This window comes from Boeremia exigua, assembly GCF_020726555.1.
Source record: "Boeremia exigua strain MPI-SDFR-AT-0100 chromosome Unknown C7974scaffold_10, whole genome shotgun sequence".
Classification (NCBI taxonomy): Eukaryota; Fungi; Ascomycota; class Dothideomycetes; order Pleosporales; family Didymellaceae; genus Boeremia; species Boeremia exigua.
This window is the reverse complement of record NW_025763527.1, coordinates 1,273,315-1,288,848: the sequence shown is the minus strand read 5'-3', so window position 1 is coordinate 1,288,848 and position 15,534 is coordinate 1,273,315. Positions and strand designations below refer to the sequence as shown.

Here is a 15,534-nt window from a genome sequence, read left to right as displayed (position 1 = left end):
CACGATAACGAGATTTCCAGACCTTCTGATTCGCTAAGAGGTTTGCCAAAACTAAGAGGTGACATCTGAATGGACCAGTGCCAGCGCGGTTTGGGGTTGGATCACGGCGCTCTCCACATCTCGTTTGGAGCTGTATCTAGAAGATGAATGCTAACTTTTGCCATCTTTCAGCTCCTTGACTTCTGATACCCCTCCTTCGGTTTTCATTTCCTCGTTTTGCTTGCTCACTCTATACTGTGATTGTGACGAGGCAAGATCATGGCGCCCGGACTTATCGACACAGAATCAGCGCCTGCAGCGCCTGCAGATGCGCTGCGTCAGCTCAACGAGGTCACAGCTAACTTTGACGACACGCTGAGGTTCTATCTGAACGGCACAAAGGTCACACTTGACAATGCGGACCCAGAAGTCACAGTGTTGGAGTACCTGAGAGGTATTGGCCTTACTGGAACGAAGTTAGGGTGTGCAGAAGGAGGATGTGGCGCTTGCACAGTGGTAAGTTCCCAGTCTGTTTATATAGTAGGACCGTTATTGAAGTGCACTTCGGAGCTCTTGGAATTTCCAGCAAGGAGGCGAATTGCTAACATGCTTCGTAGGTCGTTTCACAGCTCAACCCCACAACAAACAAGATATACCACGCTTCCGTCAATGCGTGTCTGGCACCGCTGGTCAGTGTAGACGGCAAGCACGTCATAACAGTCGAGGGGATAGGCAACGTCAAGAGACCGCATCCAGCACAAGAGAGAATAGCAAAGGGAAATGGCAGCCAGTGTGGTTTCTGCACTCCCGGAATTGTCATGAGCTTGTATGCTCTCCTCCGTAACACCGATGCGCCCACCGAACACGACGTCGAAGAAGCCTTCGACGGCAACCTGTGCAGATGTACAGGCTACAGGCCGATTCTGGATGCCGCACAAAGCTTCAGTGTCAAGACTGGTTGTGGCAAGGCAAAGGCAAACGGCGGAGGTGGATGCTGTATGGAAAAGAATGGCGCAAAGGAAGCCAACGGCGGTGGATGCTGCAAGACTGAAGGCGCAAATGGCGATGACCAACCCATTAAGCGCTTCACGCCTCCAGGTTTCATCGAGTACAAGCCAGATACCGAGTTGATCTTCCCGCCACAACTTCACAAGCATGAGTTCAGACCGCTGGCTTTTGGCAACAAGAAGAAGAGGTGGTACAGACCCACAACGTTGCAGCAGTTGCTTGAGATCAAGAACGCCCATCCTTCTGCAAAGCTCATCGGAGGATCTACAGAGACGCAAATCGAGATCAAGTTCAAGGGTATGAACTACAGTGCTTCCGTCTTTGTCGGCGACATTCCTGAGCTGCGTCAGTTCAGCTTCAAGGACGATCACTTGGAGATTGGCGGAAACGTCGTGCTCACAGATCTTGAGCGGATATGTGAAGACGCTATGGAACACTACGGAAAAGACAGGGGCCAGCCATTCGCCACGATCTTGAAACAGATCCGTTACTTCGCCGGACGACAGATCAGGAATGTGGGCACCCCTGCAGGCAACCTTGCAACAGCCAGTCCTATCTCGGATCTCAACCCTGTCTTTGTTGCTCTCAATGCGACGTTGGTAGCTAAGAGTCTAAAGGAGACGACAGAGATTCCGATGTCGACATTCTTCAAGGGGTATAGGCAGACTGCTCTGGCTCCCGACGCGATCATCGCGGCTCTCAGGATCCCTGTGGCGAAGGAGAAGGGTGAATACATCCGTGCATACAAGCAATCAAAGCGGAAGGACGATGACATTGCTATTGTCAACGCAGCTTTAAGGGTGGTGCTTGACGATGAGCACACTGTCACGGATGTCAGCCTCGTCTATGGTGGCATGGCACCAACAACAATCGTCGCAAAAAAGGCAACAGAATTCCTGCAAGATAGGAAATTCTCAGATCTTCAAACCTTGGAGGGGGTCATGGCTAAACTTGAGGAGGATTTCGACTTGCGATTTGGTGTGCCCGGTGGCATGGCAACATACAGGAAGACGCTTGCCCTGGGCTTCTTTTACAAATTCTACCACGAAGTGCTCGCTGGTCTGAACGCTGAAGAGGCTGAGGTCGACACACAGGCAATTGGCGAAATTGAGCGAGACATCAGCAGCGGCTGGAAAGATGGCAAGGCGGCTGAGGCATACAAGCAGAGCGAAGTTGGACAATCAAAGAACCACGTCGCTGCTATGCAACAGACAACGGGCGAAGCCCAGTATACCGACGACATTCCTCTTCAGCGGAATGAGCTGTACGGCTGCATGGTTCTGTCAACAAAGGCTCATGCCAAGCTAGTCAGTGTGGACGCGGAGGCAGCACTAGACCTACCAGGTGTTGCTGCTTACGTAGATCACAAAGATCTAGCAACACCAGAATCGAACTGGTGGGGAGCGCCTTCTTGCGACGAAGTCTTCTTTGCCGTTGATGAAGTGTTCTCTGCAGGCCAACCTATTGGTATGATTCTTGCGGACACACCAAAACATGCGGAACAAGCAGCTAGGGCCGTCAAGATCGAATACGAGGAGCTACCAGCAATTTTCACGATCGAGGAGGCTATTCAACAAGATTCTTTCTTCCAACACTTCCGTCACATCCAGAAGGGAGACACAGAGAAGGCTTTCAAGGAAGCTGATCACGTCTTCACTGGAACAGCACGCATGGGGGGGCAGGAACACTTCTACCTGGAGACCCAAGCATGTGTGGCAGTGCCAAAGCCTGAGTTTGGCGAGATGGAAATCTTCAGCGGCACTCAGAACCCGGCAGAAACACAGGCATACGTAGCAAAGGTCCTCGGTGTCTCTGCTAACAAGATCAATGCCCGTGTCAAGCGTATGGGTGGTGGTTTTGGTGGTAAAGAGACACGATCGGTCCAGCTCGCCGCCATTGTAGCGGTCGCAGCCAACAAGGTCCGCAGACCGGTTCGTTGCATGCTCAACCGAGACGAAGACATTATGACATCTGGGCAACGTCATCCTTTCCTTGCTCGCTGGAAGGTTGCCGTGAATAAAGACGGAAAGCTACAAGCACTCGACGCGGATGTTTTCAACAACGGCGGCTGGAGCCAAGATCTTTCCGGTGCTGTTGTTGAGCGTGCTCTCTCCCACATCGACGGTGTCTACTCCATCCCCAATGTCCATGTTCGTGGCAGAGTAGCAAAGACAAACACCGTCTCTAACACTGCCTTCCGCGGCTTTGGTGGGCCACAGGGTATGTTTATCTGCGAGACTTTCATGGAAGAGATTGCAGACCACCTCAACATCCCTGCTGAGAAGCTGCGCGAGATCAACATGTATTCGCCTGAGGGGAACATGATCACACATTTCAACCAAGAAATCAAGGACTGGTATGTGCCGCTCATGTACAAGCAGGTCCAGGAAGAGTCGGAATATTCTCGCAGGCGTGCAGAGATTGAAGAGTACAACAAGACTCATAAGTGGAACAAACGTGGCCTCGCGATCATTCCAACAAAGTTCGGTATCTCCTTCACAGCATTGTTCCTCAACCAAGCTGGTGCACTTGTGCACATCTACCATGATGGCTCGATTCTCGTTGCCCACGGTGGAACTGAGATGGGCCAAGGTTTGCACACCAAGATGACACAGATTGCAGCCGAAGCGCTTCAGGTGCCACTCGAAAGCGTTTTCATCAGTGATACAGCAACAAACACAGTCGCAAACTCGTCCTCCACCGCTGCATCTGCCTCGTCGGATCTGAATGGTTACGCCATCTACAATGCCTGCGAGCAGCTCAACGAGCGCCTGAAGCCGTATCGCGAGAAGCTCGGCCCCGGCGCCTCAATGAAAGACCTCGCGCATATGGCTTACTTCGATCGTTGCAACCTTAGCGCCCAGGGCTTCTACAAGACGCCTGACATTGGCTATGTCTGGGGTGCCAACACGGGGCAGATGTTTTTCTACTTCACACAGGGCGTTTCTGCCGCTGAGGTCGAGATCGACACGTTGACAGGCGATTGGACGGTACGACGCGCAGACATCAAGATGGATGTTGGCAGGAGTATCAACCCTGCGATTGACTACGGTCAAATCGAGGGCGCCTTCGTACAAGGCCAGGGTCTGTTTACAACGGAGGAGAGTCTGTGGCAGAGGAGCACGGGAGGCATTTTCACAAAGGGCCCGGGCAACTACAAGATTCCTGGCTTCAGAGATATTCCGCAGGTGTTCAATGTTAGCCTGCTGAAGGATGTGCAGTGGGAGAACCTGCGTACTATTCAGCGGTCGAGGGGTATCGGTAAGTCTTCCACCATTTCCCATTATGGTACGAGATGGTCCTAACGTCTGACAGGTGAACCACCCCTATTCATGGGAAGCTGTGTCTTCTTCGCAATCCGTGATGCCCTGAAGGCAGCGAGGAAGGAGTTCGGCGAGACGAGCGTGCTGCATCTACAGAGTCCTGCGACGCCGGAAAGGATTCGCATCTCTTGTGCGGATCCAATCCTGAAGAGGGCTTGGGTTGAGCCAAAGGAAGGTGAAAAGAGCTTCTTCATCAGCATCTAAATTGAGGATGCAAGGCGTCAGTGTCAGTCTATGTATGTCTAGCAAATGAGTATGCAAGTCAAATCATTCTTAAGGTGCGCTCGTCTCAACCCTTATTGTGCATGCTAAGTGACGCGGACCAGAACACAGTTTGCATCTCTTCCAGTGCTCAGTTCACATTATGCTGAGTTGAGATATTCCTTCGCGGTGCGCGATATGTTCATGGTGTTGAGGTGTGAATGGTTCCTAACGCCTCGCTTATCGTAAGATCGATCGAAGCCGTCGTCGATCTAACTACATCTGAACAATCTTTTAGCATGACATCACTGTCTGTCGCGAAGCGCTCAGAGCTTGACGCGTACCTCGTTCAACATGGCTCGCGAAAGCAATCGCACGACTCTACACCTTGTTCCTTCGAACTCATATCGCCTCTGTCTCCTTGCCAATCCCAACTGCTTCTTTTGATGATACGTTCAGTGCATAGGGTTAGCTCCATCGTTGCATATCGAACAGCACAGCGAGTGCCACTTGTCTTGCATAGCGTTTGCGTAACCCCTTATCTTCCAGTCATGCCTCCAAAACGGAAGGCATCAACTGTAGCTGCATCGCCTGCTGCCACTGAAGCGCCCGTCCATCGTTCGAAGATCCGCCGTTCTGAAGTGCCTTTGCCTCCGAATGCTGCAGGAAAGGACAAGAAGCTACCACGCCGACAATCATCCCGTGGGGGTACCGCAGTCACAAACCCAAACGTCAACCCTGAAGTCCTCGATGCGCCCAATGCTCTACGCGCTTCACCTGATGGGCATGAATGCGCCGAAAGTGAGGCCCACCTGCATCAGCACGACATCAACGCCGGCAATGCAGTGAACGGCGTCAATGCGGCCTCAGCTAAGCCTTCAAACTCGCAAAATGCAACCACGGAGGTCAAGGCAGTTCCATCGACGGGTACCGAGGGCATTGACGAAGCTGGAGCCACTTCTGTAGCGCCAACGGCCGGCAGGGCCAAGAGGAAGAAGGCTGGCGCTACACATGTGAAGACAGAAGGCGGAGACCTCGATACGGCACCCACAAATGGCGCTGTGGAGAACGGCACGGCCCCTGCAGAAGATGCAGATGTCACTGGCGATCCTGAAGCCGAAGCTGTAGACGGCGAGGAGGGGGATGAAGTGGAGCTCAAGCAAGCCCTGGCACGGCCTCCTCCTGTCAACTCTGAATACCTTCCTCTTCCGTGGAAGGGGCGGCTAGGATATGTATGTCCCCTGCATGACCCCACGCACCTTTTCTGACTAACACGCATTTCAGGCTTGTCTCAACACCTACCTTCGAAACGCCAATCCTCCCGTGTTCAGCTCCAGAACGTGTCGGATCGCGAGCATCATCGAACATCGCCACCCTTTGAAAGACCCCTCTCAGCCGGAACATGCCACCAAGAACCGCCCTGATAAGGAGCAGCCGGCTGATCATGCACGAGGACAGAAGTATGTTGAGGAGCTGGGCCTTGCCAACGTTCGAGATATCAGCAAGATGATTCGATGGAACGACAAGTACGGCATTAAGTTCATGAGATTGAGCAGCGAGATTTTCCCGTTTGCGAGTCATGAGCAGTATGGCTACAAGCTTGAGCCTTTTGCTGCAGAAGCGCTGGCGGAAGCTGGCAAAGTCATTGCTGAGCTGGGCCACCGAGTCACTACACATCCTGGCCAGTTCACGCAGTTGGGTTCGCCACGGCAATCTGTCATTGAGAATGCTATCCGTGATCTTGAGTATCACGCTGAGATGTTGTCGCTGCTCAAATTGCCACCGCAACAAGACCGCGACGCTGTCATGATCATGCATCTAGGTGGGGCTTTTGGTGACAGACCAGCAGCCCTCGAGAGATTCCGTGAGAATTACGCAAGGCTTTCGGATGGTGTCAAGAAACGACTTGTTCTCGAGAATGATGATGTGGTGTGGAACGCTCATGAACTTCTGCCAATGTGCCAGGAACTCAACATACCGTTCGTGCTTGACTTCCATCACCATAACATTTTGTTCGACAGCACCAAGCTTCGGGAAGGCACAAAAGATGTCATGGACATGTATCCTGCGATCCTCGAAACATGGTCAAGGAAGAACATCACACCGAAGATGCACTATTCTGAGCCTTGTCCAGGTGCCATCACAGGGAGGGACCGAAGGAAGCATTCGCCTCGTGTGATGACCTTCCCTCCGTGCCCAGATACGATGGACTTGATGATCGAGGCGAAGGACAAAGAACAAGCCGTCTTCGAGCTTATGCGGACTTTCAAGTTGCCAGGCTTTGAGCGGATCAACGACATTGTCCCTTACCAACGACCAGATGAGAACAGGCCGTGGAAGCCCAAGCCAAAGGCAAAGCCCAAGAAGAGCAAAAAGAAGACCGATGATCTTGAGGAGGTCGATGCGAAGCTTGAGGAAGCGGAAGAGGAGGATGTCCCCCCTCCCCACGTTCCTGACGAAGAGTTGGGCATGGGTGGGCCTGAGGGGCGAGTGTATTGGCCGCCCACAATGGAGGAATGGCTTCGGCCACCGAAGCGCGTTATCAAGAAGAAAGAGGAGGGCGCCGCTACGCCGGCTAAGAAGAAGCAGAAGGCTGCAGCCACCGACAATGCCTCCGTTGCTAGTGAAACCGCAGGCCTTGACCAAGTCAAGACCCCAGCTAAGAAGGCGGCGCCCAAACGGGCTGCTAGTTCGACAAAGAAGAAGGCACCGAGAGCTGTCCCTACACCCTCTCCGTCTGATGACGAGGATGGTCTTAGCTCGCCACCGCTCAGCGACTTGGACGATGAGGACAAGGCTCCTGCCGTGCGGAAGCGAGCTGCACGACCCACGCCTACGCGGAAAAAGTCTGGTAGAGCTGCGGCGAGTAAGGTTAGCTACAACGAGGAAGACGCCGACGAGATGAGCTTGTAACAACAACCGACATCTGCGGTAGTTTGAAGCCGGTAATTGAATCTTGGGCCGTCATTTGCATCATCGTTGCTCTGTTGTGAGCCGTCTGAGATTGTGAACTGGTATGGAATGTCACTGATACACACACAAATGTTCCTATTTTCCTAACTACACCCTAGCTCCCATCGCTTACTCTCCCGTACCGTTGTTAACCAGGGTTTCCCAGCCTCCTCCGCAGCACACCGCCTCTAACCTTCTCAAAGCTAGATACATCTCATACACAATCCACCTTCCTAATACGGATAGCTCCGGCCTCCATCCCACACTTCGACACCTGAGCATCATACCTCACTCAGACTGATGCCCCCTCAACAAACAGCAGAGCAATCTGCATGACCGTGTGGTCACAAGCACCCACAATCACAAGCCAAAGCCACCGCATAACACGGGGGTTCGATTAACGCCTTCGTGGTCCAGGGCTGGCACAGCCCTGCTCTTCGAGAACGTCGTAGAAGCACGGCTCGTCTACCGGCCCCAGATTCCGACGGCAGCCGAGGCATTCCGCATCCTTCCCTCTCACCTTCCATTGCATATCCCACTGGTTCTCACCAATGATTTCTCGCGTAAGAGAGACTATTGAAACATGCACGACATTTGAACAAGCTATTGATGCATCAACATGTACCTGTCACAGTACAGTACGTGTTGTGACCTGCACAATTTGTCACTGCCAACGTGCGGAGAGATAGGTTAATGTGTTTTGGCTACTGCTCGAGCGCTCTGGAAGCTTGCTCGTCGCAGTTAGTTCCACATGAGACTGAGGATCTGCTTTGTGCTTCACAACTAACGGGCTGAACGGCACCACAATTCGGTCGCATCATTTCTGGGCACTCAACAGCCAGTCGGACTCATGCTCGAACAGGCCACATGCCCGTCCGTTTACTGAAACGAGGGGTCCAGGGACGGACGGAAGTATCCATCCTCGTAACGGACGCGGATGATGGAGAACGGAACTTCCATTACGAAGAGTAAAGAGGTCTCCACTGGATACGAGGCTGCGATCTGCCTCAACGCTCTTTACCTAAAGCATCGCGAATCATATCCACCAATAAGGCAAGAAGCACGCAATCAGCAATACTCTGTACCTTCAAGCTGGAAACAGACAACTGTGCACGGTGGAAGTGTCGTCTCCACTGCGCCTCTGGACTTACATCTCGATCAACAGCCATCTAGGCGCTTCTGCATGGTCCCTGCAAGCGAGCTGCAAGAGCGGGAAGAGCACTCCATCACGCTGACCTGCTCGTGCCAGCCACAGCGTTTGCTGGCATGTCGCACACGCTGCCACAAAGCAGGAACAAGGTCGAGCGCCGAAGCTAGGTATCTGCACGCCTGCACCGAATCTTCCACGCCATTTCCAGAACACAACTCAGCACACCTTATCGCGATGCAAGGCATCACATGCGGTTTGATATGTACGCGCGGGATCTAGGCCATCTGCGCGCTAGAGCTGGATGCATTCGAGAAGCGAGGCGCAAGCCTAGCGCGCAGGGGTCGCGGGAAGGCCTCTGCAACGACATGTGTAGCCTGCGGGCATCGCCTGATGAGCACGAGCGGGGCAGAGCGCAACAGGGCGGGCATATCACATAGTGGGTGTATTAAGGCCGGAATTGCGGTCGTGAGGTTTGCCATTTTGGGAGTCCGGTAAGGCTGGCAAGGGAACGGAGGTGTGGAAACAAGACAGCGGGACGCGCGAAGCGCTGATCAAGAAATTGGTCAAGAGTTTTGTGCTTTGCTAAATTATGGTTGGGATGCGGAAATGCTCGTATCGTGGCCGGATACACAGGAAGAGTGGGTGACTCGTAATGAAGTCATTGCGAAGTAGAGGCATGATCCGCAGGGCGAGCAGAGTGGCTCGCGAAGGATTTCGGACTCTGACGCAACAGGGACGGAGTCTTGATGCAAGAAGGGATCCATACGATGTGTTAAACAGTGGCCGAGATAACGACATCAAGCTCCATGTATCAGTGCGTTGTGGATCTCGTGAAGGATTCCAGATACCGTTGCGGTACCTATGCACATTATGTGGAGCAGTTGGTGTGGATCAGACCCACTGGCTGCTTCAGTCTGAGTTGTTTTGAGAGGATTCATGTCCATTAGCAACGTCACGTCAGTGGCATTCATTTGTCCTCTTTTTGTCTCAGTCAAAGAGTGAAGGAAGATGAGACAAACAGACACTTGGCGATAGTGACTGAACATGGCACAAACGAAGACTGAATGAAAGAAAACCATGTATCATGTGTCTCTCGTCTCACGTTGAGCAATCGCTCTGTGCTTCAAGACCTGAAATCGGTGCTTTGCCCTACTAAAGGTAACGACCACCTCGACAAGACCGGTGTAATCAGATCACGCCAATGCAACCGATCAAACGATCGCAATCCAGTAGGACGGCTTCCGGTATTGGATATCTCTTGCAGAAAATGAAGAAGAAAAACGAAGTGCTCAAGCACTGTGTTCCCGAGAGCCATAACGGTAATGACCCTCTTGAGCAGCAACTCGTAGCGCCCTCAACTGAGAATAACAATAATTTCACAAACCTTCCACACCGCAAAGACATTGTAGATCTAGAGGGAGGCGTTGCCACAAGAGAAGTTTTCCGCACGAAGGCCTTGTGTAGGCGAGACGTCAGTGACGAACTACAAAACAACGACGTTACCGATTTGAAATGTGACAGACTGGACCTCATCACTGCGCTAGCTGAAGCGTGTAGAGAGTGTAGACAAGGGTTTGCGACAAGCAAAGGCACTGTTGAAGATACAAGCCGCCAAACACAGACCGAGAACGATCGAAGCACAGAGTACATCACACTGACATGTACACCACCAGGATCACCGCCCCTTACTCATCACGCTTTATCTTCCGAGATACCAGCTGGGTACGATTTTTACGCCCTTGATGCTTACCACTCGGATCCTGTACCCTTCGGACGGATGTGTCCACAGGTTCGAGAAATTGCTGCTCTCCAGCTGTACCACTACGACCTCAGCAACTTGAATGGGCAGCGATGTCTTCAACAGCACTATCTTGGGCTCCGAACCTATCGATGGTATATGGAGTCAAACTCAGATAAGTTCGCATGTGAAGACTGCTCTATGAGCAAAACGAGTGTGTGCATGCGGTGGTTGGGTGGGAATGCGTTTCTTATACTCCCGCTGATTCCGAAGTTCAGGACACTAGGGCTTGCATCAGAGGACCTGGGCTATTGGATTTGGGATGGAGTAGAGGCTTAGGTATCGGGGGATTATTTTCGGGACATTGTACTCGTGCTAAAGATTAGGGGCTATAGCAGAAGACGGCGTCAAGTAGTTCTCGAGAAAAGGTCACAGAGCATTCTGTCTCATAAGACGATTACGAATGCAGTGATGTACGATAACCTACGTTGTAAACTTGTGCGCGTGAGCTGTCGTGTGCACTTTGACAATTTCGATCACTATAGTGCGTCACCAGAGCCGCAGAGCCAATCGCCGAATGGCAAGCCGAGCTTGGCCACGGCGGCACCTCCGGCCTACAGCTTTCCCCGAAGCAGCAAGCTCATCCGAAACTCTTTCTCATTGAATCAGCGCACAAAAGCACTGCACCGCGCAAAAGCTATTTTATCAGCGGCGGACCTCCACAACGGAAATGACGAGCATCCGCCCCACTGCCACTCTGTCGCCCCTGGAATCACGGCGTGACTCCAGCTTCGTCCTTAAATCTGACAAGGCAGTCAGGGCGTTCGTGGTTTCTGCTGTTTACGTACATAATTCCTTCCCCGCATAATCACATGTACAAGATCGACAAGCATCAGGGTTGCCTCATTCGGTAATGTAGGCGACATATAGGGAAAACGGTGTTATGAACCTCATCTGCAGAAATGTACCTGCATCACGGACCGACTTCAATATTTGATATCGAATCATTGGTGCCGCGTGTCTGAAAACCAAGTGCGTGCTCGTGGGCAATGACGGTCTGGTGTCTTTCATGCAGAGATAGAGGCGGAAAACACAGCCCCTGAGATCACTTGACGAAACAGTGGCTTTTTCGTATCGAGAGACCGTGGGGTAAGCTATCGTTCCGTTCCCGTGCCGCAATCTCTGTTCTCCAGAAGTGATCCCGACCACCATAGCGGATGCAGTTGCACCAGAGCATCCGGCGGTTCGAATCGGCAGCTGCTGAAGTCCCGGCAGCAAATACAAGCCGGCACCTTGCGTCTCCAGCGGAGCGCACAGGTACACATGTGCAGCCGGGAGGCAGGCGAAACCGGGAACCGTCCAGCTCTACATACGATGTACCTGGCAGAGATCTGCGACGATCCCTTGAGCGGCACGCCGGACGGCGCCGGGCCAAGCGCCTCACGCACCCAACCACCGCGCGCATCTCGTCCAAGACTGCAAAGCCACGATATCGCAAACCCTTCACAGCCACAGATCTCAGCGCTCTTGGTAACCGTTGATCTCAGGAGGCGAGGCAGGAAGAGCGCGCGTCGTGCGAACGCTGCTCACGGCGTCTCCGAACGCTGTGCTTACACATCTTATTTCCGCCCTTGCCGGACCAACCACGGCGCGCGCACTTGGCAGGGCACGCAATGCTGTGCCACTTCGCTGGGGACTTTGTCGCAACGCCGTTGCGTGTGAGGTACCTAGTGGCTAAGGGGCAGGCGCAGGGGATCTGCAAACGTCGAGTCGTGCGTGCAATGTGCACATGGTGACTGGCTGAAGTATATTCCACTCCAGATTAGGTGACGCTGCGAACCAACGAGTAAAGGACATGAGCGAGGAGGCTGAAGGTGGGCGATACCGTGGTGTGGTGCACAAGGTCGTTGTTGTGGGACGCCAGTTCACCGGTGGGTGGAGCCTGTGCGACAGATTCGGGGTCTGGAGGACGTCCTCCAAGGTTCAAACAGAATAGATCTGCTGGTCACGAATGGTGGAGGGGTGGACTATCACATGGAATGAGGCGTGAATTGGTAGAGTAGAATAGTGGCGCTTTCATGACTTCGTTATTCGATCGCAGATCATGCTGCGTCGTCTCTCAGGGTATCGATGCCCATAACATCTCGCGATATATACAAACGAACAATTAAACGTTATCGCTTCAACGCATCACCACTTTTGGCTTAGCCAATACAATCCCCGGCCTTCATGCATGTTCCCAACAGATGCAAGATCCCGCTGCATCCTGGCAAAAAGATCAGATGACAATATACTCCCCATCAATACGATCCATTGCTTTTCTCCACCGAAACGCCTGTTGTGATGTACCAAAAGGACCATGTCGTGAGCTCTGCATGTCGCCATCAAGCCACTCATCGTCGTCCTGCCAGACGCGCTCAAGCACCTCGAGACCACTGAGATTGTTGAAAAATCCGCTCTCGCGTTGAATCTCAACGCAGCGCTGTCGCACGACAGCGCGGTGCTCAGCGTCTACGCACTCCGTGCCGACGATGAAGAGCGGCCAGAGTAAAAACTTGTTAACGCAGCTCGTTATGCCGATCTGTGAAATGTGGTAGAGACCTTGTGCGACAAGATTCTGGAAGTTGAGGGCACCAGCAGGTACCGTGGGGTGGGCGAGACGCTCTATGTAGAGCAACGCTGCATAACGAAAGCTCTCACTGATGTGGAGAAGTGCTGCATCGTTGGGTGTCATGGCAAGCATCGATGATGTTGCTTCGCAAGAATCTACAGAGTTCTCGCCAGGCACACCAAACTCCCACTCCTGAAGGCGCACACGTACATCGTTCCACTCGACCCAGAATGGAGAGCGGGGGTCTTCTCGCGCTGAGGCGAAAGGATCCTGAAACTCAATGATGGGCGTGCCCCAGCCGTTGCCGTCAATTTGGTCAAAGTTGAAAGAGTAAAAGTCGTTCATTTTCTTAGGTCGTGGAGAAGATTGGGGCGTGTCGTCGTTTTCGCGTACAGGCCTATTTTGACTCAATAGGTTGAGCCTTCCGAGTCGGGCAATAAGCTTGAAAAGGCGTCCTTCGCAACCGGAGTGGTGCTCCAGTGCGCCAAGGTTGGCAGTCAAGTTCATCATGTCTAAAGAATCACCGCGGACTTCGATTTCGCGGTCGTTGACAGCGGCCGTCATGACATCGAACCAGGTGAAGAACAACTCGATCCAGCCAACAAATTCTGATTGTACTGTTCTGTCCCGCATAGCAAGAAGCTTCTGAACTCCTGCTAGCTGCGTCTTAAATTTTGTGAATCCTGAATCGCAGACATGGAAAAGGCAAAGGATAAGGAGAGTGGCCAACACGGAATCGTCCTGCGAGCCGTTGATATCCACTAGTTTCCTGTTCAATAATGCGATAGACTGGGCCTTGTAGTGCTTCTCTTCGCTAGTAGGCTCTCCGTGCATTTCTCTCAACTCCTGCGCAGTCATTTGCGAATACGCATGCTGCGGGATGAGGCGGTAGTCGCCAGGGGCACTCAATCGCCGTCCTTCTAGGCCTCCGCGCATACGCATGTTGTTCGTCGCCAACGCGGCGATAGCGTTTTGGAGTTCGTCGTTTTGCATGGCCAGATGGATGATATGCATGCGGTATGGGTTCGAAGGGCCATCAAAAGCCACCAGTACCGGGCATATAAATTTGTCGTAATAGTCCATGAGGGATAGCATCCGATGGGAAAGGGGCGAAGCGATAGCAAGACTCTGAGGAATAGATGTGGTGAGCGCGAGTACGTCGAGAGACAGGGGGCCGGAACCGTAAGAAGACATTGACGTACCCTCCGAAGGAAGAAAGGAGAAAGCTGGCTGAGACAACGCAGTATAACTCGAGCTTGCATCCCCCTCCACAAAAACCGCATCGTGGAACACGGCCTGACCCATGTTTTGCTGTGCCGAGCTCACCTCGACGTAGTCCTGTAGGCTTTGATCTGAGCTGACGCTGGAGCTCATGTCGTCGGCCATGGGTAATGACCGGGGAGCTTCATGGTAGAAGCTGTCGATGGAGCCAATCTGCGCTTGGTCATAGGAGTGGATCGGCGAATACCGTGGGATGGACGGATCCGCAAAGGGAAACTCGTCTGCAGGGGTGTGCGGGTACTCTCCAGGTGACGGGAAGTCGCTGTCGCTATATGTTCCGAGAGATGCAGTCGAGGCTGACAGACCGCCTTCGTCGAAAGGCAGGTGTATCGAGGTATGTAATCTCTGGAGAGGACCTCTGCTGAGTTGCGACGGTCGCCTCATCTTGGAGGCGAGCGGGTGCATCATTTCGAAGTGCTCTCTCGGGGACTGCATAGGATATCCGAGCGGTGTGGATGGGGAGGGAATGGGGATTGGGCTGGTAGGGCCGAAGTACTGGTATTCCTGTGGGGCGGAGTAGATGCTGCCCGGGCTCATAGGACTTGTGGGTGAGTGGATACCGAAGTCAACGCTGGCTCGGCTGTTGAAGCTAGACGAATGTTGGCTAGCACTGCTGGAAGCATTGTTACCAGAGGTCGACGCTGAGGACTCTTTCCGTGTGGCAGTAGTGGCAGTGGCAGGTGGCGATTTGGCGATGGGTAACGACATGCCCCGAAGCTTTCCACGGCTGGCAACTCCGACGCCCCAGGTTAGGGTTGTTCGGTATCCAGTGCAGTCCTTTCCAATCTCGACACACTGGCCACAGTAGGGTCGTCTCCGGTCACATTTTATTGATCGCTTCTTGCAAGAGAAGCAGTCCTCGGTGGCTCCAGTGGCGGGTGCTCTTCTTCTCCTCTTCTTGGGTGCGGCAGCTGCGTTGTTGCTGTCATCGACCTTCTTGACCTCAATGGGCTGCGTGGTGGTAGGCGAAGCGACAGCCATGTTGGTTGGTATGTGAACGTTGGTTACAAGTGCTAGCAATGTTGCATCTGTAGGCGAGTATCGTGCAAGGTGCGTGTGTGTAAGAAAGATAGACAAATGGACGAGGGGCAATTCTCAATGGAGCATAGAGAGGCGCATCAAGGTGGGTAAGTATTATTTGGCCCTCGACGGGTAAGGGTAGGAGCTTGGTCCCCCAGTGTGATAAGGTCAGGGCTCTAGCAAGCAGGGGTTGTCGGTGTGCCAAGTAGTAGGATGCAAAATACCGCGGCAAACTAGACGCTAGGTTGTTATGGGCGGAGAGAGGTCATCT

At 53.0% G+C, this 15,534-nt stretch overlaps 4 protein-coding genes across 4 annotated transcripts; 3 read left to right on the top strand and 1 right to left on the bottom strand.

Annotated features, from left to right (window-relative positions):
* On the top strand, window positions 1-4,856 carry C7974DRAFT_365090 (xanthine dehydrogenase/oxidase). The gene is made up of 4 exons (XM_046139818.1): window positions 1-495; window positions 597-4,248; window positions 4,303-4,588; window positions 4,637-4,856. The coding sequence occupies exons 1-3, from the start codon at window positions 259-261 to the stop codon at window positions 4,512-4,514; spliced, it is 4,101 nt and encodes a 1,366-aa protein (XP_045994182.1). The 5' UTR covers window positions 1-258; the 3' UTR covers window positions 4,515-4,588; window positions 4,637-4,856.
* Window positions 4,857-5,062: 206 nt separating this feature from the next.
* Window positions 5,063-7,424, top strand: C7974DRAFT_416230 (UV-endonuclease UvdE-domain-containing protein; the record flags this gene model as incomplete). Its single annotated transcript, XM_046143967.1, has 2 exons — window positions 5,063-5,743; window positions 5,796-7,424. The coding sequence occupies 2 exons, from the start codon at window positions 5,063-5,065 to the stop codon at window positions 7,422-7,424; spliced, it is 2,310 nt and encodes a 769-aa protein (XP_045994181.1).
* Window positions 7,425-9,678: 2,254 nt separating this feature from the next.
* C7974DRAFT_39076 (uncharacterized protein) lies at window positions 9,679-10,749 on the top strand. Its single transcript, XM_046141499.1, has one exon. It carries the CDS (start codon window positions 9,815-9,817, stop codon window positions 10,688-10,690), a length of 876 nt encoding a protein of 291 aa, XP_045994180.1. The 5' UTR covers window positions 9,679-9,814; the 3' UTR covers window positions 10,691-10,749.
* A 1,602-nt stretch (window positions 10,750-12,351) lies between these two features.
* Window positions 12,352-15,364, bottom strand: C7974DRAFT_39068 (fungal-specific transcription factor domain-containing protein). Its single transcript, XM_046141488.1, has one exon. The coding sequence runs from the start codon at window positions 15,222-15,224 to the stop codon at window positions 12,630-12,632; it is 2,595 nt and encodes an 864-aa protein (XP_045994179.1). The 5' UTR covers window positions 15,225-15,364; the 3' UTR covers window positions 12,352-12,629.
* Window positions 15,365-15,534: the final 170 nt, after the last annotated feature.